Below are 27,904 nucleotides of genomic sequence, written 5' to 3'. Positions count from 1 at the left end.
CTACCCTTTTAGAGAGGCAGTTAGCAATTTTCTCACTGCCCTCAGTCTGCAAAGAAAGAGCAGGAATCAACAGCAAGTTCCTCATCCCGCAATCTCTGGGAATATCTGGGCTGCCCTCAGAATCGCACTTTCCCTGATGGACCAGCCGGAACTCTTCCAGGCGGCTAATCTCGGGGACCTGGACGTCCTCCTGCGAGCTTTCAACCTGGAACCTTGAAGGAAAGGAATAATAATAATAATAATAATCCCTCATCTGTGTAATTGTACTGAGAAATGCAAAACTATTTTATTATGAATTCCAAAAAGGATAAACCAGATGTCCAAAGGCCATGGTGATATAGCCCATGGGAATTCCTCCTGACAACGCCCAGTCTCTGTTCAGGTTCAAAAGCACAAAATGTTGTACATACAGTCAAAGTCAGGTTTGAAAGAAGAATTGGGAGATACAAGACCAACCAAGATAAAGTAACTGTGTGAAGACTCTTCAGTCTACAAGCATATTGCAAAACAGGTTCTTTGGGGGTTTTGTCCCCACTTGCAGATGATGACACATCTAAGAAACTTGCTCATGGGACACCTGGAGAAAGCACTGCCTCAGATCACGGAATTCTGAGTGTTTCTCAACTGTCCCTTGAAATTCCCCCTTTGACAAGATTGAACATAGTTTGGGCCAAGGTGCATGCACATATATTAACTCTTGACTAAAGAGAGGCATTGCTTTAACTGTTCCAATTTTAACTTTTACTGTAGCCCCTTGATTCCAGAGAAGGAGCTTTGCTGGCAAAAGCAGTTTTTGCACTAGAAATTTTTGCTGTTCCCAATCAGGACTTTTCTGGGACTGTATATATGCACTTTAATATCTTGTTTATGCCTTGCTGGAGTTTTGTTTTGTTGCTCCAATTTTTAACTTGGGGGTGGAAGAGTTAAGAACTCAGCCTTGTTAGATCAATGGACCAAATAAAAATTCCTGAAAATCGTTTTCATAGTGTAGGGTTTTGAAGGAGTGTTTTTCTCAAAACAGATATGACATAGAGTATAACGATGTCAAACTGAAACCTTACTCACATGCTTTCTGGGACTATATGAACTTAAGCAAGAGATAGGATCCTGTCTCTTCATGCATTCTCTGTAGGGAGAGCATTTGATGATGTGGTTTCTATTTACTTGCTTAAATGTCATATCTCACTTGCTTTCTAACTACGCTGCACACCAATATTCCCTTTAAAATGTTAATATTTTAAATAGTATTTCTTAAAAGTGATACATTTTTCCTAAATATTATGTTTTCTTAGTTCCATAATCTGCACCACTCACTCTTGTGCATTCTAAGGACAGAAGATCAGTATTTTCTAGCTGAATCTCACTGAATATCCATGGTTTAATAGGAAGGATGCATGCCCTTTTGACTCTCATTTTGAACTTTTATCAAGTATCAAGGACTTTGTGTTGGCAGTGATGCTTTAATTGGTTACATTCCACCAAGTTCTTCAGAGTGTTTTGTGCCTGTTGGTTATTTGGAAAGACATCATTTTTTTAAGGAATTAGAAAAATTGCAAAATGTTAACCAAAATATAATTTCACTAATGTCCAATCTAGTAATTTGACCTAGTAAGTTGTCCTGTTCTTCTTCATCTTGTCCCCATCTTTCCTCAAGAATCTTCCCCCAAGCAATACGATCCCAACTTTTTCTTCAGGTTCTTTGGTTAATAATAGCTGGTTATATGCATGTTTATAATTACCAAGCAAAAGAGCATTTGGGTCAAGATAGTTTAATTGACCAGGGAATTAGCTTCCATGCTGAGAAAGCAAACTCTAGGTGCAGGCAGAACTCTTCTCCTGTTACCTTGGAAATCCCTGGGAAGAGGCCACAGGGAAATGTGAAACCACAAGTCCTTGAGGCTTACATATATTATAAGCTACTCTAGTTTATAAACAAATTGTTGAGGGTATTGTGGTGGTGCCAGGCTTTTGCCGTCATTGTCAAAGCTCACCTGGGCAAGGTGCTGCCTCCAGGTGGACAGCAGGAGGCAGAGGCGTTAAAGCATTTATTGTTGGGCAGTAGCGACAGCTCAGTCTTTAGCCTACTTCCCTGCAGTTTCAGCTCAACAATATTTTCAAAAATGGTATTCTTTGGAATGTTAGAATCCTAGAAACTCAGTCCAGGAAGGAATCTTGGGGAGCCTCCAATTCATCACAACTCCTGCTTAAAAATCCCTGATAGAGTAGGTTCCACGGTCTCTCTGCTCCCCTTCCCAGCCCCTGCGCATTCCCGGGCTGGCCAGCTGACTTGCATCTATCATAGTCCATTAGGAGCCTCTGAACAAAGGATTCAAAGCAAACTTTTTCAGAGCTTCTGCTCATGGTGCCATTCTATTATTTCAATAGTAACTGAATTTGCAATTATGACAAGCTGCTTTCTTAGCTTTGCTGGCATTATATACATGAGACCAGCAACAATTTAAAGCCTGACAGTAAGTTATTTTTTATTATATTTTAATTAAATGTGGGATACTTTAATATAATTTGGTTGTCACTAAGTAGTGGCAAATTTGGGGGTCCAAGTTTTGTTTCGCTATTGGAATACAATGTTACTTCAAACTCCAACGACTTGTGTGAGGGGAAAGTAGACAATTTTCCATTCCCCTTATAATTTGGTAATTTGCAGACCATTTAGTGGGACTTTCTCCCATATGTCTACTGTCCACCAGAACCAAGATTTTCATAAGCTGTAGCCTGTCAGGAAGTGGAGAATTATTGCCCAAGACATTCTTCAATATTTTTAAATAAAATTAAGTAGAAAGTTACTAAAAAGAAAGGAAAAGTTTATAGAAATCAGAGTACCATCAAAAACTAAGTAGCAAGATTTTAGTATAGTCTTTATTGTATATGTCTTTTTTTTTAAGTGTATGCATACACACTTTTTTAAAGGCAGAGCAACGTTTGGGCATCTTATTCTCATCTTGTAAAATTACTCTTTCCATTTGAAAGGGTAGGGTGTCCTTGATTCCCTTTGGGGGCACTCTGGGAAGGCTTTGAGTTGCTTGTTTCTTGTGTTACTGAGTAGTAACCTAAGATCTCTTAGAGAATGGTACAATTTTACCAGAATGGCCATTTGGTTGCCTAGATGTGACTTTCAAGGACCGATCTCACCAGTAGGTGAGATGAAAATGCAGAGGGCAGTGATTACTGATGAGTTTTCAGAATGTTATAACTATGTGTCATAGGCTGTTTCTGTGTGCTCCTGTACCTTCACAGTGAGGAGGAGGGGAGGCATGGGGAAGAGGAAAAGGAACAAAGCATCCACTTGTTGGGCCGTCATACTAAGTCATCATTCCCCTTGCTTTTTCCCAAGATGACTCCTTAAAAGAAGGGCAGATCTTGTCAACAAGGGAACTTCAACAGAAAACTGAGCTGTACTTTCTCAGCCAATCTGTATTTCAACTAGAATGGCAAATTGGTGATACTTAACTGGGTTAGAATGTCTAGGACACACTTGCAGAATTTTATGCCACGTTCCTTATTATTTTCTTTAAAGAGAACTATTATATTGACTCTTAGACCCATGTCTAGATAGTCACACTAGATAAATCTAGTATATTCTTGCTATACAAGCAAGACTTGAACACAACTGTAGCCAATCCCATTTATGACAGGAGTTGCCAAACTCTATACCTGAACTTTATCTGTGAGCTCCTTGGGAATAGAAAGTAAGATGATTTTGTGTCCCCTCCTCATTTGCCCCTGCATCGGTTGCATAAGAGTGCACTGTACTTTATATTAGTTGTCCCTGCTATTGTTTTTATACCTTGAAATTCCTCTAAAAGCATTTTAGGACTAGAGTACTCTGAAGGCTTAATTTGTGTGCCATTTCTTTGAGGCTTCCCATTTTAGAAATTATTACAGATGCACACACATAATTTCAACTTTGTAAAATAATTTCAAATATATTCCCTCTCCAGATTTTACTGAAGTGTCCCTAGCATCTCAGTATTTATAGAACTGATTGAACTTAAACTGTTTTGAACTAAGAAGTAGAGATATATGTATATTTTTTTAAAGAGTGTTCGTAGATGAACTCTGGCATAAGGTTTGTAAAAAGGCAGTTTTTAAAAGTAAAACATATAACCTCAGGTACAAAAATAACGCATGCATTAGTACTTGCAAATCTGCCTACTCAAACATTAACCAAAGCATGCAAGATAACGTTACTGAATGTAAATTTACCCAGTGCATGATTAAGTCTCATAGGTTAGCTTGTTTTTCCTTGCTTCTGAACAAGGAAGCATTTTCATGAACTTTATGTTACAGTTTTTCTGTTTGTTTTTAATATCCTATCCTTGAGATTATTTTCATGCTATCCCAATAAGCTTTTCAGATATTCACAGGTCTGGTTTATGCAGTGTTGCAGCCAGGGCCAAACTAGTCCTCTGAGGAATCCAGGTACTTAGACATCCAAACAATTTTTAAAACCTAGTGGAGGCACAAGAGATCTAAAACTGAAACAAAATCTATGTCTAAATGCTACTGAATCATGCTGATTGCCTCAGTGCAATTTGGAGTTCTAAATTCTAAGTAGTGTGTTTCAAACTTTTCCAAAGTTAAGGAATAAATTAGAAATACTGATGTTCTAAATAAGGTGGTGAAGTTAAGGCAATGTCAGTCATATGAAAACCATCATAAGGCAAAGGGGACATGGGGCCTTAATTTCCACAAATGCCACATAGTGAGTGTGTGGGGTGTCACACCATTGTCTCAAAACTACCCTATTTACATGGCAGATGAGCTATTTGGGTCTACATCACTTGAGACAATGGACTTGGTCAAAGTGTCTAAACATACTGTAAGCCAGGGGTGACAAGGAGATTTCATGGTTACTCGGAACCAACGCTGAAGTCCTCTCACTGCATTTTACTGTAGCTACTGCTTCGTGAAAAAAAATGAGACCAGAAATGGAGGGACCAAAGCTCAGAAGATGTCGGGGGATCTTATGTCAATAACAGCTTGGTCACCACTTCATACACACCTGTGCCCCCCAACACGCATACTTATGAGCTCAAAGACAGACTTCCCCAAGCAAGAGCAAGACCATTGTGTGGAGGCATGAGACAGTGAAGAGGGGAGGAAAAAAAAAATTAAATTGTGAGGTTTTACAAGTTTTGATGCAGGACTTTGCTTTGAATAAAGTTTCCACTACCTGGAACCTCTGCAGAAACACCAAAATTACATACTCTAGAACAAGTGCCCAATCTCAGAACTGTTTCCTCAGGACCCTGGTTACAAGAAAATACTAACTTGCAATTTTGCAGGGCATAGCAGCAAAACCCTCACAGGCTCTTCAGTACACTTTTAGAAACCTGCACTCAAAATAATACTAACGTGAAAAAAAGGAGGCAGTTCTTTGTTCAAAAATAAAACGTGTGTAGTTTTCTTTAAATTTCTTGGAGATAAAAATGCTTTAAAAAAAAAAAAGGACTAAGGGATAAACACACTCCACTACGTTGTTTGGCATTTTCACTGAAATACATACAAATTTTGCATAGATACCATAAAAGAATTGTGCCATGTGAGCAATGCATTCATAATTGAACGTTACCAGTAAACAAAATACAGCAAATTTAGATTTTTACCAACTTTCTTTCAATTTTCCCCATATCATTTAATCCAAACCCTCTTCAATTTTCATTGCCCAAATTTATTTACGTTGGTTGAAAAAAAAAAGAACTGATTCAGTAAACTTTTTACAGACTGTAGCAAGTATTTATTAACTATTTAGAAAAAACATTTCTATATATTTTGTATATCTATGAATATTGCATATCTAGTCTAATTCTAAAAATATTGAGACATTCTGCGATGCTTCCTTACCATACTCAATTTTGTTTAAAATATTGGGATTTTGTTTTTAAGCTGAAATAGATAACAAAGAAGAAATTTAACTTTAAATGTTTACATAGTTTTTAAATTAAAACCAACCTAAATTAAGTGACCTATAGTAAATTAATGGCAATGGGGGGAAGTGTGTAAAAGTTATTCACATACTCTGTGATAATGTATCTGTGTATTTAGTGAAATATTATGTATCATAGCACAACTGCTGGGTATGAAGGCTTCTTAGCATTTCCCTGTGTTGCTCTTTGAAATAAAATTATTACCATAAAAATAACCTCTTATCATACTGATGTGTTTAATTTACTCCATTGACTTATAATTTGCAAAATACCAAGATTAAGGTAGCATTTTTGTACTATTATTGGAAGCATGCCTTCCTTTTTCACATTATTAAATTGTATTTATATTTGTGCAATTTTAAACTATGTTTTCAAATAAACTTTGTGGCTTCAAGATTTTTTCACAAATCTTTCAAAGTGGGATTTGGGGATCAGAATTGCTTCAAATGAAACAGAGTCCAATTTGTACTACTGGTTAAAAGCCCCTTTTATTGAATATCTTATTTTTGTTTGAGTTATCTGCAAACCAAGAATGCATTTTTAGGTATAGAATAATACTTTAAAATCTTCCTTCTCTGTTAATTTTTAAAACTAAAATCTTATTTAACCTGAAATTGGATTTTGTGATTTTTGTTTTTTAGAATAAAAGTATTAAAATATATTTCAGTTTTAGGGTTTTTTTTTCTCTTTTTTCTTTTTTTTTTTTGTCAGTCAATAAATATTTGAGCACCTCCTATGTATAGGTACTCTTCTAGTGTGGGACAGTACTAGCAAGTAAATCAAATCAAACTTGCCCTTGAAGAGCTTAGATTTCTATGAGATAAACAAATCCTTACCTACAAGAATGTCATGTGCTGTGAATCGCTAGAACAAGACAAACAGTATCATGAGAGCTCCTTTATCTCATGTCTGGGCTGAGATTTGAACAAGAAGCCAGCCATGTGGAGTTGGGGACAACCGTTCCTGGCAGAGCCAACAGCCAGCACGAGATGCCAAGGCAGGAATGAGCTGGGTGGTTGTTCAAGGAGAAAGGAGCCCAGGGCGGCGAGCGCTGTGAGCTGCTGAGAGCTTAGGAGATGCCCTGGCAGAAGAGGAGTTCCGGGAGGCCTTCACGGAGCAGGGGAAAGGGTAGAGTGGTCCCCCGAGCAGAGGAGGGATGCAGCCGAGAAAGATCGTGTTTACCAAGGTCCTTGAGTGGCCAGGTTGATGTGATGTGGGGAACACATTCAAATGAAGGGAGTGACAAGGAGACTGGTGCACACCCCCTTCTCCCTCTTCACTGTCCTTGCTTTTGATTTGAGGCAGCATTTAACCACGGTGGAATTTCACTTTCTCTATTAACCAAGCTGAATGTCTGTCTGTTCCTGCTTCACTGCTCTGAAAAAGGTAGGTAGTGCAACTTGTGGCTCCTCTCGCATAGCTCAAATCTTTCTTACATCTCCTACTCCCACTTTTTAAACCTGAATTATATCTATTTCCTCAAATAGCTGCTTCAATCCATGCGGATATATAAAAGCAGCCCAAGGTTTGAAATATTCTTTACATTGCTATGCAAGGCTCCTTAAGGTAAGACCTTACCTATTCTGTACTTGAGCACTTGCAAAACACTTAATCGTTTTTTTCCTTACACTTCATGATTAATAATGCTGCCTGCTGATTATTTTGATGAGTCAGAACTTTGTGAACTGATGGTTAATTTTTGCATTTTGCCCTATGGAACTAAACTACTGACACTCAGTAGGCCCCCTGCTTGAGTTTGTTCTCCTGAGTTTAGAAGAGTGGAGACCAGGCAGCACAACCTTCCAGCCCAAGTTCTTTGACAGGGAAACAAGAAGCTAATATTTACTGAAACCTGCCATCGAGATTCCTAGGCTGGGTGTTTCTACTCTGCCATTTTAACCCTAATGGGCACCCAGGTCCTATGCCCTTACCCAATTAAAATGCATGCAGTCCATAATTAGTATTACTGCAAATAATGAACATAATAGCGAAAACTACGCCAGGTAGAAAAAAAAATGTCTCACAGATTAAAAAGTAACTATAGAGATCACATCTAATACCAAAAACTTCAAAAAATGACCCAGAAAAATGCAGGCTTGAGAGAAGTTACCAGGAAGATGGCTAACATTGCTCATAGTAAAATTTGCTATTGATTAAAATTGGACAAAAGAATAAAATCTTCTTGACAAAATTTAAATTTGCAAAATTTGACCCAGTAAAGATGAACCCTGTGGACATAATGACTGCAAAAGGAAGTCTGCAATAGCACAAGTTATAATAAGGAAAATTTGATAAGGAACAAATACTGATGATTCAGACTATCCTCATGAAATCTACAGAACTGATACCAATTAATTTCGTCAAAATAGAGAAGAAAATGTAAAAGTTTGCAATCAGTTCAGCCCGGTAACTATTTCACTTGTATCCCATAAATCCCCAGTCTCCCCGTGCTCTTGCTTTCTACTTCCCTGAGAAAATGCATGCAGGCAGGAGAGAACTCCCAGACTCTCACACACCCTCTCTACTCAGCTGCACCTGCACTCCAGGTCTCAGCCTGCCTCCTGCCCCCGCAGATAGGCTTCCCAGCCCTGTCTAAAGTCAGCTTGGCCTTGACACCGATCCCATCAGATCTTGCCTGCTCAAGGACAGCAGACCAGCAATTCTTATATTTCTCTCCTACATTCTCACAATTACACTTTTTTATTTGACCATCTTACTTCTTATATTTATTTTTTATCGTTGTTCCTGCTTTTACTTTTATTTGCATATATCTTATGTCACATTTATTCTCAGGCCATCAGTTCCTGCTTCTTCAGTTTCTTCTGGAATATCTTTTCCTCCTGTGCAACCTCCTCTTCTGGTTTAGGAACAACCTGCTCTTTTTTCAGAGGATCACTCAATGTGGCAGGGAGAGCTGGTGTAGGGGTTAATCCGACCACAAGCTCTGCAAAATCTGTGCCACATCCTGGCAGCTTGCTCACCTGGATATGCTCAATGACCAATCTACATCTAAACCTACTCTGCACTTCTCAGCAAGTGCAGTAAAAGTTCAGCACTCTTGGGGCCACGGACCCTGTCTCCCACTGTTCGGCCTGGGCACACCTTCCAACTCCACCATTGCAGTGAGGGACTGGCACAGATTGCTTCTGTAAGGTGATGCCCTTCAGATACTTGGTGGCCTTTCAGATGTGCACACTCTTGATGGCCTAGGTAATTTCACAAGTGTTCTTAAAGGGAGCACAAAGATTTGAACCTCTTGATTTGTATGATTTTGTGCGGTTTTCTCGGCCAAGTGAATAGCGAATCATTTTCAGAGATCACTTCAAGCTGCTTATGGGAAGAGAAACAGCTTATTTCTCATGTTTAAAACAAAAACTTCTCTTGATCCCTGTCCATATCCCATCAGCCACCACCTGTTTTTTTGCTTCCCTTTGTAGCAAAACTTCCCGCAATTATCTGTATTCATCTTCTGCAATTCCTCTCCTTCCAAACTGTTCCCATAGAGACCACCCATGACCTTCAAGCTGATCAATCTCACAGTCAGCTGATCCTGCTTCACCTGTCACACTTACTTGATTGCTCACTCTTGCCTCCTCAAGACACTTTTGCTCACACAGCTCCGTTTCCAGGCACCATTCTTCTAGTCTTCATCCACCATGATGGTTACTCCTCTCACTTTGACTGGCTTGTCTTCTGACTTCTTAGTTGAAGGGCTCAGTCCCTAGAACTCTTCTATTTCCTGTCTCCTGCCATTGACAATTGCACCCAGTCCCACAGCTTTAAATACTATCGAAATACCAACAACTCCCAATTTTATATCTTCAGTCTAGACCTCTCTTCTCTAAATCTAGAACTGTATATCCAGCTTCCTACTCAGCATCAACCATGGGGAGGCTTATAGGCATTTACGTCCCAAACTGGACACCTGATCGTCTTTACCTGTCACCAGCTGCCAACCCCACCAAGGCTTTCCATTTTAGTTGATTGCAGCTACACATTCTTCAGTGGCTCAGTACAAAAACTTTGCAGTCAGCTAGCAACTCTCATTCCCTCACAGCCTACATCCTACTCATCAGGAAATCCTACTGGCTTTACCTTCAGATGCACACAGAATCTGACCATCCTTACTATCTCCAGTGCTACCACCACCCCATCCATCTGAGCCATCAACCTCCCTCACCTTGCTTACCACAGCAGCCCCTACTTCTTTGTCCTCCTACCACTTAATCTAAACAAGGAATCTCCCAGGAACTTTGGTCAGATCAGGTAGTTGCTGTGATCAAGACCCCAAAATGGTTCCGCATTGCACTGTGCAGTCCAGCCTGCCAAGAGGCCTCTGGGCTCAGGAGACCCGGCTGCTCTCTGACCTCCTGTCCCACTTCTCTCCCCCCTCATTCCCTTCTCTGGAACCGCACTGGCCCTCTTGCTGCTTCTCTGACCTATCAGTGGTGCCCCTCCCTGGAGCCTCTGCTCCAGATGGTCCCTCTGCCAAGCATATGCTTCCCCCGCACATCCCTTTGGATGACTCCTTCGTCTCCTTCAAGTCTTGGTTCAAATCTCACCCCGAGGACGCCTCCCCAGAGCACTTAGTACTGCAACTGGCACCTCCACCCCTGCTCTACTTCTTTGTTCCACAGCACTCCCTATCTTTTGATAAACTATGTAAATGTCTTATGTTGACTGTCTGTCTCACCCCGAAAGAAAATAAACTCAAAAAGGGCACACATCCTTGTCTGTTTACTGATACATTCTAAGAAAAGCAATGACTGGCACACAGCAGATGTTTAATATTTATTGAATTATGAGCTGTGCTATACAGATTAACAAAATAAATTGCCTAATGGAATTATCTCCAGAAAATTACTTTTTAAAAAGTCATCTATGTTGGTATAGTTCTGATTCTTTAAGATTTTGTAGACTGAAACAAAGGGTCAAAACCTCCTTAGGGCCAAAATGCTATATGGGTTAAAGTGTTTATATAAAATAGGGTGAAAATATCCTCTGTCCACCAGATGCTTTACATAATTCATCCCTCATATTATTTTTTTAATTTTTTTATTTTGTTATAATTAATCTACAATTACATGAAGAACATTATGTTTACTAGGCTCCCCCCTTCACCAAGTCCCACACACACACCCATTACAGTCACTGTCCATCAGCGTAGTAAGATGCTATAGAATCACTATTGCACAGCCCTCCCCATGCTCCCCCCCCAACATTATACATGCTAATCTAAGGCCCCCTTTCTTTTTCTGCACCCTTATCCCTCCCTTCCCACCCATCCTCCCCAATCCCTTTCCCTTTGGTAACTGTTAGTCCATTCTTGGGTTCTGTAATTCAGCCGCTGTTTTGTTCCTTCAGTTTTTCTTTCTTCTTATACTCCACATATGAGTGAAATCATTTGGTACTTGTCTTTCTCCACCTGGCTTATTTCACTGAGCATAATACCCTCTAGCTCCATCCATGTTGTTGCAAATGGTAGGATTTGTTTTCTTCTAATGGCTGAATAATATTCCATTGTGTATATGTACCACATCTTCTTTATCCATTCATCTACTGTTGGACATTTAGGTTTCTTCCATTTCTTGGCTATTGTAAATAGTGCTGCAATAAACATAGGGGTGCATCTGTCTTTTTCAAACTTGATTGCTGCATTCTTAGGGTAAATTCCTAGAAGTGGAATTCCTAGGTCAAATGGTATGTCTATTTTGAGCTTTTTGAGGAACCTCCATACTACTTTCCACAATGGTTGAACTAATTTACATTCCCACCAGCAGTGTAGGAGGGTTCCCCTTTCTCCACAACCTTGTCAACATGTGTTGTCATTTGTCTTTTGGATGGTGGCGATCCTTACTTCATCCCACATATTATTATGTCCACTGCATAGATGAGAAGACTGAGTCTTAGGATATTAAGTGTTTGCTAAAGTCACATAGCAAGTTTGTGCTGGGAACAAGATTTGAACTCACATCTTCCTCTACTTTTGCCATTATACCACCCTGCTTCCCTACCTCACTGATTTTTCCTAGTAGACTTTGAAAATAATTGGTTGCATGAGAATGAGAATAACTCAGTTTTCCTATGAAATTTCTTCACTATGACTGAAGCTTGTCACTGACTACATTCAGGAAGCAAGACCTTTAATTTCTAACACATACACACCCTCATAAACTCTCCCACTGGGTAGGATGGGTACAGCAAATGAATGGGGGCAGCAGCTGACCTGCAAACATGGTCTTAAAAACTTTACAATTCTTGAGTCATAAATAAGCCCTTATTCCACTCATTTCCTCCTCCTCTTATCCCTCTCACCAAAAGATATGGCACAACACTGATGTCAGTCATTTTACTTGGATTATTTTTAAATGTATAGGTTGATCTTGATCTTTTAAAAATTATAAGCACTGAATGGCACCTTTTAAGTAGTAATTACCACACCTCTATGGAAGGCAAAATAATGCCCCACAAAGACATCCACATCCTAATCCCCAAAACCTGAGCATGTGTTACCTTACAGGCAGATATGATTAAGGATCTTGAGACGGGAAGCCTATGCCAGACTATCTGGGTGGACCCACATACTCATAAGGATCCTTATAAGAGGGAGGCAGGAGAGCCAGTCAGAGAAAATCTGGCAGTGGAAGCAGATGCTGGAGTAATGCCACTGTGATTAGGAGGCCAGGAGCCAAGGAACGTGACCAGCTTCTGGAAGCTGCAAAAGGCAAGGACTGTATTCTCTCCCAAGCTTCCCTGTCAGTGCCTTGACTTTAGCCCTGTAAGACTCATTTTCAGACTTCTCATCTAATAAATTGTTTTGAGCCACTAAGTTTGTGGGATTTGTTACACCACCAATAGGAAACTCATACACCCCCGAAGTGCAGTGTCACGGAAATGCTGAAATCCCTTGATGAACTAGTGTTGACTCTGCTTGAACCTGTGTTAAGGAAGCCACCTGCAAACTGAGAGCCAGAGAACCACAGACAGGTCTCACCTGACTCCAGTATAGGACCTGACATCCAGTGGACAGGCTGAAAGGCGTCAGACTCCTCCCTGCCTCCCCCGCCCCTCCGCTCTTCAGAGAGTAACACTTTGCCTTTGCTGCTATTTCACTACTACTGGGGGCCTGGCAGCCTTGGTGCCCACACAAAGACACCCTAAAAAAGAAATACAGTTAGTCACTGTCTCAAGTTATTTGTTCCTCTGACAGATGAGAAGCCGCAAAGGGCAGAATTAGTTTACTTCGTATTCTGCAAAAGGGAAAAAAAGAAAAGCCATAAAGGAGCCTCAGATTGTGAGAATAGCTTTTTAATTTTAAAACAATTGAAGCAATAAATCATCCATCTCTCTTTCCATCACAGGCAAATATTCTCCCAAAACATTTGAGATAGTTTCAACAACTGTGACTAGTGCAAAATAAAATAAATACAAACTCTTTCAGGAGCCAGCATCAGAACCTGCTGGGCAGGAGGATGCTGGCAACAGCCTCAGTCTCCACCAAGGCCGAGGAGCAGTACATCGAGGGTGGCAAGATTTACACAGTATTTCAACACACCCAGCTCGGAAAAGAAGAGACTAGACAATGCCTGGGGAGGGGAAACCACAAGAGAATGTTGCCTAAAGTGAAACAAATACGCCCAGCACCATCACGTGCCTCACATCCTTGGCACCTGGAAGATGTTTGAAAAGTAACTGCAAAGTTAGCAGTTTCTAGGCAAAGCTGAAGGAACAGGGTCTGGGGCTCATTTACTTCTGTTTCTTTGGGGTCCTATACATATTGGTTTTTACATAGAAAAACCTTCTGCTTTCCGGAGGACATTCTCTGCCTCACAGTGCTCCCGCCTCCAGTGGAAATGCATGTGCTTCTCTGTCCGGATGCTTGGGACAATGGCCTTCCCTACCTACGGCACGGTGCTGCCAGCCCCGCCCACACCATCCAGTCTAGTAGCCACATTTAAAAAAATGATAAAAAGGAATAAGTGAAATTTAGTAATCACTTATTCAATATATCTAAAATATTGTCATTTTAGCATGTTATTAATATAAAATGATAGCTTTTTTTTTGGTACCAAGCCTTAAAATTCTGGTGTGTATTTTATGTGTACAGCACAGTCTCAATTTGGGCAAGCCAAATTTCAAGAGATCATTAGCCCCATGTGGCTGTTGACTACTCTATCAAATAGCACAGGTCTAGAGAATCTTAATACAAACTCTTTCAGGATGATTTACTGAGTAGGGAATCTCCACGGCACTGTGTAGGTGATCTTTCACACCAACTTAATGGTATAGATCCTTGGTCTGTAACCTAGATTTCTGACTTAAGGGAAAGGATAGGAATCACATTTTATCTAATCTCATCCCCTGGTCCTATGCCTGTCACCTGCCATCTCCCCGTAGGTGACCAACAAAGATGTTATAATTTAGCTACAGTGATGTCTGAAAGATGAAAAGACATCCTTTCTCTGATAGACAACTTCCTCAGCACTTACTTGGGGAACATAGCCACAGCTGAATTAGAATAAGAAACTATTCCATGCTTGTCACAAGTTTAACTGAAGGTAGTTCTGAGGTTTTTCAGGGCAGCAGGTATTTTAAATGGCTGTTTCATTTCTGAGGGGAATGGTAACAAAGTACCTCATAGACTGAGAAGTAGAGAATTTAAAGAGCTGGGGGGTAATGGGGTAATTACCAAAGAAAGTGGGAATAGAAGTTGAGATGGGGGCACTAAAAAGGACCCAGATTCTCAACTGGGGTGTGGGAGCTATAACAAACCAAAAACATGGCATCCAACCCCTAGGTGATCCCTCACATCTGACATGTCTGATCTCAGGAGTAACCACAGAAAATAAAAATAGAATCAAATGTTAGGGGAGCAAAGGACTTCCGAGCTTCTGTAGTCTAATCTCCTCACATTAAAGGAAAGGCCCAGAGAGGTAAAGTGACTGGGCCCCATCACACTTACAAACAGAGTCGGGCTACAAACCCAAGTGCTCTCACTACGAACCGCAAGTAAGGCTCAGCCCAGCTCAGGTCAAGGGAGCAAAGGGTGCTGGGCATCACAGGCCCAAGCTCCTTGCACTGGGCTTCCTGCAGTCCAACGTAAGCATTGGGGGGATGGCAGGCACATTCTCTTGTAGTTGGAAGAAAACAGCCAAGTCAATTCAAAACACTGAAGTGATGTTGGTGTAAAATGGCATTAAAACACGATTCTTCCTATAATCCACTCTGCATGCTTTTTTTCCCTTAAAAAAAAATCCCAATCTGAACGAAACTTGATTTCTGATTAGTTAAGTGGGCATTTCAATTAACTGACAAAATAACAACTTTGATACATTTTTCCAAAGACACATTCATTGGGATTTTACACAAATGGATATCAAAAGATATTTACAGGGAAAAAGTGCTCTCTTTCACACATACACCCACACACAGAGAGAATTTCACAATTATACCACCACACTTCACTAAGGACTCCTAACAGGCTGATAGTCTGACAAAATCCACACGTTATTCCAGTTTTCAGTCACAAATAATCTCTTCATATGCAAAATTAAGCAGTATGCTCCAGACTTTTATTCCAGGAAATTCTGCCTTCTATATACTAATGTATACATATAAATATATTTTTAAGCAAGAAAGAAATCTATTACTTGATCCAGTTTGTCCCAACTCTCAATCTGAAAGAAAGAATAGCATATATACAAAACTTTGCCTTGTAGAAATAGCCCTTTGTTAGTGAGGCATAAAAAAAGGCAACCATATTACACTTTCTTACAATATGTTTAGGCATCAAAAGGGCTAAATTTATTTCTCTACTTAATGAAATTAAATAATGTGTACCCTATAGTGTTATATACTGATTTTACACCATTTTTTTTGTAAAGTTTTATTATAAAATTTTTATTTTGTTCAAAATACACTTACTACCTTTGTCCACATTTCAAGTCAAATTTCCAATAATCCCCCCACCCCCCCAAAAAAGGCCTTCACTTTGTAATAACATTGAAAACAAGTCATTTTTTTATGTGTGTTTGAAGTTGTTGTTCTATGATACTCAGCCCTAAGGAGACTGGATTTTGTAAGGCTGCTTAGCATGGGGATTTCTACAGGGTCAAGGACTTGTATAACAGTGGGATTGCTTTAGGATACCCAAGTCAGCAACAGAAGGTGACACCAGTGGGCATGTTTAGTAGAGAATTACTGCACCATGAGCTCCCTCCTTACGCCAATCACATTTGTTCCCAAATTGAAGAAACCCTCAGACAACAGAAGGGAAAGAGCATACTCTACTAGGATCCACCATGGTATTACACCTGCTACTCTTTCCATCAGATCAAATCTCACCATACCCTCAAAGCACAGTTGGGAAGAAGAGTGAGTGTCATCACACCATTGTGCAGATAAGGAAAGTGAGGCAAGGGTGGGTGAGGGACCTGCCCAGCTGGGGCAGCACCCAGGTCTCTGGCTATGGGCTCCAGGCTCCACACCCCTCGCCCACCACAGGGCATGATGTGAGACAGGCCCAGATCATAACCAGAATCCTGACTGTTCACAACTCACCAAGTCACAATCCAACATCTGTGCTATATTTTACCTAATTGATTCTACTTTACTTTCCTACAGTTTCTAGAAAGATCCTTTCTACCAATCAATTCATGTTAAGTGGACAGCAATAAATCCTTTTTCATTTGACTGAGTAATCTGAAATAGAAACTCCAGAGACCTTGGAATTTGGTACAGAGCAGCTGGAAAATTATAGAGCACTACTGTTCCATTGTTCCACCACATTTGAAACTATGATTTAATCCCAGGTTGCATTTTAAATACTGAAACACCAAAATGGAAATAATAGTCTTTCATAATGTCATATAAAGTTTCTTTGCACCTGAACCCCTTAGATTGCCCAAGATCACACTGTTGGTCACAGCAGATAAGCAGAGGGGCAAGTCAGGAGGTGACTGGCCAAGAGGGATTGGAGATGACACTGGCTCCAGAAAACACAGAAATGGAGGCAGGCAAAAAGCTCAGGGACAGGACAATTCCAGACAACTTTGGGATGCTGAACGTGAGTCCAGGGAGTTGTCACATGTTACAGTAAGAATAGATCAGCCATTTTAACAAAAAATACACACTATACCTTAGAAGAAAAGGCTGCTAAGAAACAGAATTCATCTACTCTTGGCACAGAACGATCCTGGGCTGCTGTGGTCATCTGATGCTCTCCCATTCCATGTCCCAAACCCATGTGGATTCTTGACAGTACTTAAAGGGACAACTCAGCCCTCTGCATGCCTGAAAATCTAAGTGGGGAACTAATTTTTAAAACAGTTCCTGAGTTATAGTTTCCTTAACATACTTACTTGCTCTTTCCAGCTTTCCTTAATACCAACTGTTTTAACCTTTAAAAACCAACCCACCACAGATTTTCTAGTTGACTATAAAGGTCTCACACTCTCCAGCTCATTCTCACACACATTCACACAATCGGATGACAAATGTTGATAGGGTTAAATTAAAAATATCTTTCATTGCAGATGCTCTAGTCTACTATACATCGATAGCTCAGAACTTACTGTGTGTTATAAAAAAATTATGTCACAAGTAGAGCTCAGCCCCATTACTGATTTTCTATATGAAACAAAAGTGGGCTTTTCATTTATTGTGGGTGAGGTTACACCACTGACCCTCCAAAGCAAAACAGAGGGCTGGTGGCACTTTCCTAGTTTTGATGTGCCAGTGACAGATCCCTCACCAGCAATATGAATATTCTTTTAGTTATTCTCTCTTTGAACATTTATAAAAAGAAAAACTATCTACAATTGTGTATCATCACTAATAGAAATTTCTTTCCAGTTCTATTTCAGAAGGCGTCAAATGATGTCCTTTAAATAAGTTATAAATACCCCATGTATTCCTGTCCATGTATTGGCTGTCCCAACTTCATACTTTTATTTTTTGGCAAATTAAAAAGGCATATGGCTTCTCGCCAATTTGTATGTCTGAAGCTTAGCTTGGTATCCTGCGGTAAAAATACATGTAGCCCAGGTCTTTAGGAGGTCTTTCTGAGGCACAAACTTTGTGGTCATTGTAGATCACCCATCTGGAAACAAAAGACAGAAGCATTTGGTGTATTTAAGTCAGTTCCAGGAAACTCTGCAGAAAAAAACTACTGTCCCATACTTAAAACAATCAAGATGTTTTAAGATAACCAAACTCTAATCTATTGTACAAAAGGGAACAGGATGCTGGTGGAAAATTACAACTGCTTTTTTTATTCTACAACTCGATCAAAAAGTACCTACTAAAGAGCCTTTTACAAACATTTTAAACCATTTGAACTCATAATTCCATTTGTAGAAATCAACAACCTCAGAAATTGAGTCAAAAAAATGTACAACAGTATTTACTTCAACCATTGGTATAAAATGAGTTAAAAATCAGAAATAAATAGCTATGCAATAAATTATTACACAACTATTAAATTGTCCTCAAAGAATATTTATTTGGTAAAGTGAAAAAATAATCACATTATAATATGAAGTGTAGAAAAGCCAGCTACAAAATTGTATGTACTATGTACATACTTAAAGCTTTTAGAATAATTGTAAATATATGTATATCTATGTGTAGTATGTGCATATATAGACATATACACCATCTCCTAATGAAAACATCAAAACAGAGAAACACATCAAAATATAGGCAATGGTTATCTCTAGACTTCTAGAGGACATATTCTTGGTATGTTTTTGTATTTTACAAATTCTTTATAATGAATTTACTGCTTTTTAAATGATAATTCAGCTATTTTTCTTAAGGTGTTATTAAAAGACTTGTCACATTGACAATAAAAAGTTCACTATAAATCAAGTCCCTGTGTTCAAATATTTTATTAATCAGGTTGAGAAGACAAGATGAAATGACCCATCAGTAAGTAACACTATCGAATCCTGGGTGGGAACTGGTCACTGCTGCGGGGTGAGGCCTGGTGGGAGAGGCCAGTGTCACCGGGGGAGGCAGAAGTGAAGTGTTTCCTGGCACCCACGTGGCCTGCACCCTGCACATGCAGAAATGCTGATCCCCAGGCCACTGGAGGGAGCTCAAGGAAGGGAGGCCAGTGAGGCTGTTGGGATCCAGCCCAGGGAGAAGCTTTCTGAAGAGAGCAGCAGGCTTACATTCAGTAACTATCTCACTCTTGGCTCACCACACACCTAACAATTCTACTGAAGACACCATAAGCCTACAGCAAAGCTGAAATGAGGCAGAACTTTGGATGTTCGGGGCTGCCAGATAAAACACAGGTTGCTAAGTCAAATTTGAATACCAAGTAAGCAGAAAATAATTTTTAGTATGGGTATGTCCCATGCAACATTTGAGACTTCTTTATACTAAAATGTTACTGGTTGTCTCTCTGAAATTCCAATTTAATAGGGCATATTGGGTTTCTTGTTTGTTTTGTTGGCTAAATCCAGCAGTGCTATGGAGGCTCCAAACATGCACAGATTCTGCTGCAAAATTTGGGGACATCAACTTGGTATGATGGCTTAAAGTGGCTTTCCAGACCAGCTCTGATAGTTACTTACTAGCTAAAGTCAAGCTAGTCAACCTCCCTGCCCCTCAGTGTCTTGATGTGCAAAATGGCTTTCAGGGGACATCCCTACCAGACCATTGTGAGAATCAAATAAGATAACATATAAACATCCAGTAGAGGACCTAGCACAGAGTAGGAGCTCACCAAAACATAGATATAATTTACCCTCTAAAAAAGACTCACCTTCCTTCTTTTTTGATATGGCAAACATAATGGCCACTCATTGTAGATGTTCCCATGTGACTGATGAATGCAAACAATTCATACACTATGAAAGAGAAAACAACTCAGTTACAGGGCAGCACTTCTAGAAATCAACAGCACTTCTGATTTGAATTTAAAGCCATCAACAGTGTGATCTAGCAACAGTTAGACCAAAAGACAAAGCCTATTCCTCTCCCTCCTGAGAACATATGCAAACAGCCCCAAAATGACACCAGAGGCAACCTGCAAATTCCTAACAAAGCAGGACACAAACTATCAAAGTACAGCGCACATTAGATTCATTGTCTGGGAGGGGCTTAAAGTCCTGCCGCTCAGTCTGGTGGCCAACACATGGGTCCTAACGGGCAGTCCCAGCTGCAGCTCCTCCAAGCAGCATGAGGTTGAGGGTGGAGAAAATGTTTCATCTCTGAGCGCGTTTCCTCCTAGAGATGAAAAACCCACCCACTTCATAAGGTTGTATAAAGCTTAAAGGCGCAATTCAGACTAAAATACCATATAAGTGTCAGGATTATAAGGAAGATAGCAAATAGCTGCTATCATGTATAGGCAGGGATAACGTGTCAGAATAAACTTCCTGTGATTTCTGATTTGCTCATGATTATAAACTATCCTGGACCAAAATTCAGGCTGCATGCTTTCTGAACAAGGAAATGTATTGCCTGTTAGAGCATGGGACCAATGTTTATTCTCAAACAAGTAGCCCTTGTGATGTAACTCAGTATTCTGTACCAAATCCATGTTGAATGAATTTCAACTCAATCTCCCCAGGGCCAAGGTAGACCTACAAAACATAGAGTGGGTTCCCTGGGCTAGCACCAGCCCACTCTGCAGACATTCTGAGACTGTGAGGAGACAGGGACAGACATTGAGTGACCGTTTCACTCTTTTATAATAATTTGAGAATAATATTCATGTCTGTCAAATCCAATAAGGAAAAAATGGGCTGCATATGTTTTCCTAGTACTCAATTACCACTGTATTTTCCTAAGCATTGGCTCTGGACATGCCCTATCCCTCTACTCTCCCTCTCCCATTCTCTCTCTTGCTTGCCACTCACCCATGCTGAGCCGCTTAGTCAGCTGTGAATGCCCAGGCCTCATCTTACCTACCCTTCAGCACATCATGTGCTGCTGATCACCTCCCCACTCCTCAAACATCTGCCCCCAGGAATTACTGTCTCTTGGTTGTCCAGCTGCCTGCTGGCTCCTCATCTCCCTGACCTTCAAACATTAGTGACCTGAAGCTCAGACCTTAGACCTTTCTTTTCTCTATCCCACTCTCTCTCTTTGGGTGATCTCATCCAGTCTCATGGTATTAAATGGAATTATTTTCTTAATTATTTCTGGACTGTTCATTGATAATGTACAATTGAACTTTTGTATATCGATCTTGTTTCCTACCTTGCTGACCCCATTTATTAGTTCTAATAGCTTCTTAGTAGATTCCTAAAGATTTTCTGTATACAAGATAGTGTAACACCAGTGATCCAGGAAGTAACACCTGCCATGTCACATACTTCTGCATTTATTTATTGTCTATCACTTCACCTAGTCCAGAATATAGCTCCACAAGCACAAGCAGTGAGATGTCTGTTGTGTGTACCGAACTATTCCAGGCACAGACGATGGTGCTTAGCATGCAGGAGGCACCTAACAAGTTGAATGTATAAATAAATGAGTGAATTAAGAAATAATTCCCTTCACTCCATTTCCTCACTTGTTTGTATATCATCTTATATTGTATATATTTTTATAAAGCACCTACCAAAGTATAACTTGAAGTATAAATTAGTGAAATTATTATTTTTAAAAATGAATCAGAGGGGATTGCTTTTCCCATCATTAACTTTTTGTCACTATCATATCAACTGATGACATTGAAAGACAAAAAAAAAAAAAAAAGCCCAGGTTTCAAACTAGAAAACAGGCAAAAACAAGTGCATGACAATCATTTTGTCTGGCCCTTATTTTTTGAAAGAGTGAACCAGGTGCCCTCCCCTTTGCCCCCCAACACCAAGAGCCACTCTACCCCAGTGAATAAAAGAGGGTGTGGACTGAGACCTTCTCATGCTTCTTGATCCTAGTTGATTTTTAAAGCTCTTTGGAATAATTCTATATCAAATTCCAATTCTTCAGTTTGAGAGATACAGTGTTTATCTCCTAAAGTGAGGCTGCCCTCTTAGAATTTTCATGAAATAAAGAGAGGACACAAGCGGGGGAGAAGCAGGAATGGGATAAAAGAGCACAATAATTTGCAACCACAATATAAGTTGATCACGGGGACTGTTGAACCATTGTGATGTACATTTGAAACCCATGTAAGATTGTATATTAATGATACTTTAATTTAAAATAAATAAATAAATAAAATAATACTTCAACAAAAAAAGAGGTAGAGAGAGGACATGATACCTCAGTCAAGGCTTTCTGCCCACAAGGAACTGTCCTCCAAAACAATGATTTAAGTAATTGAACAAAGTAATTAATGAGCATTGCCTATCACAAGCCTGGGTCATATCAATGAAACATTGTTTAGACACCAACACCACCAATGGATTAACAAAACAAACAGACAGAGAAAAGGACAAATCCATACACTCCAATATACCCAAACATGTCATTAAGCCCCTAAAGGCATTCCTTCCCCTCTTCAGTTAAAAATAATACATTCACATGTATACTCAGAATCAAATAAATTGAAGAAAAAATGCATTAATCTTAGTCCTATAATTAAAATTAACCACATTTACCAATACTGGCAACCACTCCATACATTATTCAAGACCTCCTGCCAAGGAACTAACAGCAAAAGAGAGAATCTCTCTAAACACATTTGCAAAAAACTCAACAAGTAAGAAATCTCAATTAATATTTGTTTCCAAAGAGAAAGTCAAGATGAATAAACCAGACAGGGAAGCTCCTGCTGATTCATCTCCAAACTTCCACAGGTCCTCTTCTGAAAGACACCTTGAGGAAAGGGAAACCATTTTTAAAATGTTGACTTTCAACAGAAAACCTGCAAAGTATCTGAAAGAGCCAGACAAAACTACCTAACCCACTAGTCCAACATCTGCTGGATTCTGACCCTCTAAATACCCAAACTGAACAGTGTCTGGAACTAGCATCCTTCCTGCCCACATCCCTGTCTCAACAAAACTTGTTCTTTTTTTGAACTTAGGAAAATGTTCCCAACCTTTCTAATATGAAGACTATTTTAATATTGAAACTTTCCTACCGCCGCCCACACCCAACATAAGAGCGACTGTTCTCTGATTTTACTCTTTGAGAAAGCACTGTCAGAAAAAGCATATGAAACTTGAAGAGCAGAGGAGGTAGGCAGCATGCCCTGACACGCCACAGGAAGGAGTGGCCACCCAAGGATTACCTTGGATAGGGACTGGCATACTACGATGACCCACAAGCCAAATCCAGCCCACAGCCTATTTTTGTACTGCCAAGGGGAAAGGGGAGACAGAGGGGTACAAGAATATGAGATGATATGTGTATGGCCCACGTTATTACTATCTGGCCCTTTAGAGGGAAGATTTGCTGGCTCCTGGTCTAGTGGAATGAACATAGTTCATCTCACTGCTTACTTCAGACAAAAGGTCTCAGACTTAATGAAGTTCCTTCTTAACTTGCAGATTTTTGTCCAGTAAAGATAAAGAAAAATCTCTGTCTAGTGGAACATATAATGTCAAGGATTTATGGTCCTGATAGACATTAATTTTATACCTAACTCAGCAATCAAATTATCTTTAAATATCCTAGCTTCTCAGATGCTCTTGAACCAGTGATAACAACTAACTGGGTCCCTCACTAATTAATGAATCAAAGAAAATCTGTGATATGTGTTCAGTTCATATGTAGCAGAAAGCCATGATTTTTACCTTTTTGAAAATTGTAGTTCAACAACACATAATGACCAAAAGCAACTCTAGATTCAGGAATGCAGTTAAATTAATTTGTATTTAATAAAGCATTAAAACATCTACATGTATTTGAAAAGCAGCAGTATCTCGTAAGGGTGCATTATTTAGTCCACCTACAGAGCCTCAGACTACAGAAATACTGAAAAAGAGTCGAAATAACCACTAAGACCCCAGGGGCTCTGCAATCCTCTGGTGAGAAGCCCAAACTGATTTATCCAAACTGAATCTTCCTAAATTGAATAATTTTTTTCATTATCCATCCCTGACTCCCTCTGCACAACAGAAAGAAAAATACCATCCCTGATATACTAATATTTGATTCATGAACACCCTGTATATGCAAACAATTTCTACCCCCCAATAGCTCGATTTCCCTCCTCCCGGCTCTAAGAAAAAGCGAGTATGGGGAGGACTTTGGTGCTTTTAGAAAACTTCTGAATTCCCAAAAAAGAAAAAAAGAAGGATTTGGGTAAAAGCCTGACCGGTTGGTCAAGGCAGCGGACAACACAGACAAATCTTAGAGGGTCTACAAATTGCCTCCCCAACCCCAGCCAGCTTAAATTTACCAATCCCCCTTGAGTTCCTTTGTTACACTGCCTAAAACTCCAAGTATCAAATGCTTCCCTCCAAGTTTAATACTTCAGTCACTCATACTTTAGTGTAAATTAGTTTATTCAGCTGAGTGGCTTCCTCTTACCTTCCAATAGCACCACTGAAAGAAAACAGGAATCACAAACAGGTGCTGATATGGGATGAGAATTAGAGCCTGGTGTGTTAAGTAAGTGTGTGTGGCCTTCAAGTAGACCACTGGTGCTCAGCTTCCCCATGCAGCTGACTGCACCTACTGCTCTCAGGATCCTATTCCAGCTGCATTCCTCAGGGAGCCCAGCATTTTGGAAGCCCTGCCATTATGTAAATGAATGTCTCTCTGCTCCCCTTGCTGGAAAATCCCAGCTGCAGCAAAAAATATCTGAACCATTACAGTGATGTGGCTGAAAGAGTCAGAGCAGATTTTGAGTAATCACAGTCTAATCACATTTTAATTACATTCGCAATCAGTGAGTTCTTAAAAAAAAAAAGGAAAGAAAAATTAAGTGCTCATTAAGTACAACACAGAAACAGAAATGATCTTGCAAATGGCAGAAGCCCAGGTAGGTCAGATGGAAGGCCTGATTTCCCACGTTTAAAAATTTTTTTAAATCAACAGTAAGTTAGGGGCTAATCCTAAAATGTGCACGACATGATGATAAACAGAGTCTTCTGAACAACAGACTCCTGCCTCCATTCCATTTAGAAAATTTGAAATAAGATGACTCAATAGTGGGTAAAGGAGAAAGTGCACAGACTTCAAAATCAGATCTGATTTTCAAGATGGTTCTACCATCAGCAAGTCACTTAACCTCTTGTGTCTGAATACCCAGCTATAAGGAGGAAGGGAAAAGCTGTAGAGGAAGTTCCTACTGTACAGTACGCATCAATAACGGACAGCAACTATTTCACCAAGTATTATTAGCACCAACCCTTTTAAGCGAATTTGATGACATTTAAATAGAAGAGATTGATGCAATGACATTAGTTCCTCATTCAAAAAGATGGCAATAGTGATTTTTAACTAATATACTCCTTAATGGAAGACTCTGATACAAGTGCTTCTCTGTCTTTGTATAGTCACTTTTTTTCCAATTCAAATACCTACTTCATCATTATTTTCAGTGTTAACCTGGTGGAGCAGCCACTCTACTCCTTAAGGCAACAGCAACCTAATTTGCATTTAAAGGGGTGATTCTCAAATGTAAGCTGAATCAGAACCACCAGGAGGGCCTACTAAAACAAATCACTGGGCCCACACCCCAGAGGTTCTAATTCAGTAGGCAGGGCCCAAGGTTTACATTTCTAGTAAGTTCTCAGTTCATGCTGATTCTGATGGTCCAGGACCACACTTGAATCACTGCCTGGAGGGACAAACACGTCCTTCTCAGCTCACAAGCTAGGAAAATGTCTCCACCCTCAGGGTTCCTGAGAGGGGCCTGTGACCAGCCTTAGGGTTAGGCACACGCGGGATTCACAAAGTCTCAAGTCCTTTGCTGAGAGCTCTAGTAAAAGACTCCTACTGCTGGATTTTAACCTGCAAAGACACAACTGTAAGGGGCACTGGCAGCCACCTTGTCACCATTAGGGAGAGCCTGCCTGAGACTGGAACCAATCCAGAGGAAACATAGCCAAAGGGTACTTCAAGATAAAAGCGTTTGAGCACCCAGGGTCAGTCACCAGTGTCACAGTCACGGGCGTGCCTGAAGCCAGGTCTCCCTGGGGCTTTCCAGTTTTTATGTACAATACTTCGCTTTTTGCTTATGTAGGTTTGGCTTAGCCCTCCTGCCACTTACGACAGAATTCTGAAAACCAAGGTTGTTGGTTTTACTGGTTTGTCTGTCTGTCTACTTTGGCTCTCTGTTTTGTTCCTAAATAGCAAATGCCTAAGCCTTTAAATTGTCTACTTGGCCCCAAGTCAAATGTCTCAACCAATACACCAACCAATATAAAGGTTAAAGAAAAAGCAATGTGTAGGAGATGTGAACAACCTACCTACACAAAATACACATCTCCGAGAGTTAACCCTATGAATTTAATGTACTCTAATTAAATCCCGACAGAATGGCCAATTACAAGATCAGGAACTTTCCAAAATTCAGTAGTAACAACTTAGAAAATATAAAGGAAAACAATCTATTCATAAGGAGCACAAAAAATGTAATTCTGAGAAGTAACTAAACCAGAAGGGTACAGGACATTTATAAAGAAAACCACATAGCTTTGCAAGGGCAGAAGAAGGGGAAGATGAATCAGCAGAAAATGATAATGTGTTTCTGGCCAGAAAAACTCAATATTGTAAAGCTACCAGGTATTCCCAAACTAATATACAATATATGAAACTTTCATAGCATTCTATAAGAAAAAGAGCTGAAAAGCTCAATAAAAATTGGAAAATGGGCCAAAGGAAATGAGGAAGTAATTAACACAAGAAGAAAAATAACTAGGCAATAAAGATACAAAAAATATTAAGAGTACTCAGCCCAACAGTACTGTCGGGAGGGACTGAGGACAGCAGAGGCACCGAGGCTCCATTTCCAGGGAGTAATAATAGTAATCTGTATTAAAGCCTCAAAAATATGCAGCTTTGACTTGAAAACTTACCCTAAGGAAATAATCAAATAAGAGCCCAGGACTGTTCATTACAGCATTATTTTTAATAGACAAGGAAAGGAGGGAGGGAGAAAAGAAAAGAAAGAAACTTAGATGTTCAACAAATGTCTATTACCTGGATAGGGACTGAAGGTAACTGTACTTCCATGAACACAATTCATCCTTTAAGCAATTTATTATTTAAAAATCATTGTCATCTTCTAAATGACCAAATAACCCCATTACTTGAAAGTCTTTCTGTAATCATCTTTTACTTAAATAATAACTAGTTAGGCTAAAATTAGGTCTACAAATTATGGTACATCTATATAATGGAATATTATTAATATATGTTTAATGATCTAGGTTTATATAAATGGACACACACAGTTGGGGGAAAAACAGGCATAAAATAGCATGTGTAGAGTAGAATATTATATTTTTATAAATATACATTTATATCCATTTTCATATATTTGCATGGGAAGGTCTAAAGAACATACACAAAACATTAACAGTGGTTATGACTGGGTAGTAGGATTGAGAGTCATTTTTATTTTCTACTTTTCACATATCTGTTTTTCCTCAAGTTGCTAAAATTATTACATACCTTTTTAATTATAAGAAAAATATAAATGTAGTGCCTCCAAAAGGAAAAGAAGAAAAGCCACTGACATATAAATTCAGGTGCTAATGTGGCAAAATACAAGCATTCGCTTTCTTTCCTGTAATTTATGCAATTTAACACAAAGTAGCACATTGCCAATTCCTCCATGTGGCACTTAGTGGAGGCGGCAAAAAAAACTATCCCTCTGTCCACTACCTCCTGACATTCATTTAATTCTTCATTCAATCTTTCATTTGCTGATCACCTCCCCACGGGCCAGGCACAGTGCTGGAAAGGCTACTTTAAAAACATCTGTTCTTCTATAAAATCAGATGCAAACTGCATTTGGAGAGTTAGGGTGGTTTATGCTTTTTTGTTTTTTTACACTTAAATTCTTCACCCTTACATTCTGCCTATGTTAT

General features: G+C 39.6%; 2 protein-coding genes and 1 pseudogene across 13 annotated transcripts in view; 1 reads left to right on the top strand and 2 right to left on the bottom strand.

Annotated features, from left to right (window-relative positions):
• The window catches only part of PEX5L (peroxisomal biogenesis factor 5 like), a 220,410-nt gene extending 213,846 nt beyond the window's left edge, over positions 1-6,564 (top strand). For all 9 annotated transcript variants that reach the window (XM_036926773.2, XM_036926771.2, XM_036926772.2 and 6 more), the window contains one exon: positions 13-6,564. In XM_036926773.2, the coding sequence (XP_036782668.1) occupies positions 13-217 (205 nt within the window). In that variant the 3' untranslated portion in view covers positions 218-6,564. The remainder of the gene's footprint in view (positions 1-12) is intronic.
• Positions 6,565-8,737: 2,173 nt separating this feature from the next.
• Positions 8,738-9,256, bottom strand: LOC118932913 (60S ribosomal protein L17-like; annotated as a pseudogene).
• A 3,984-nt stretch (positions 9,257-13,240) lies between these two features.
• Positions 13,241-27,904, bottom strand: part of USP13 (ubiquitin specific peptidase 13) — a 107,836-nt gene continuing 93,172 nt past the window's right edge. For 3 of the 4 annotated variants that reach the window (XM_036926750.2, XM_057500221.1, XM_057500226.1), the window contains exons 20-21: positions 19,723-19,807; positions 13,241-18,048 (exon numbers count right to left, since the gene is read on the bottom strand). In XM_036926750.2, coding sequence (XP_036782645.1) covers positions 17,955-18,048; positions 19,723-19,807 — 179 coding nt within the window. In that variant the 3' untranslated portion in view covers positions 13,241-17,954. Of the gene's footprint in view, positions 18,049-18,835; positions 19,232-19,722; positions 19,808-27,904 lie in introns of those variants that run through there. The other variant, XM_036926751.2, reaches the window with a different exon arrangement.

This window comes from Manis pentadactyla, chromosome 1 (assembly GCF_030020395.1).
Source record: "Manis pentadactyla isolate mManPen7 chromosome 1, mManPen7.hap1, whole genome shotgun sequence".
Classification (NCBI taxonomy): Eukaryota; Metazoa; Chordata; class Mammalia; order Pholidota; family Manidae; genus Manis; species Manis pentadactyla.
The sequence above is the reverse complement of the archived record's forward strand: the minus strand, read 5'-3'. Positions and strand labels throughout refer to the sequence as shown.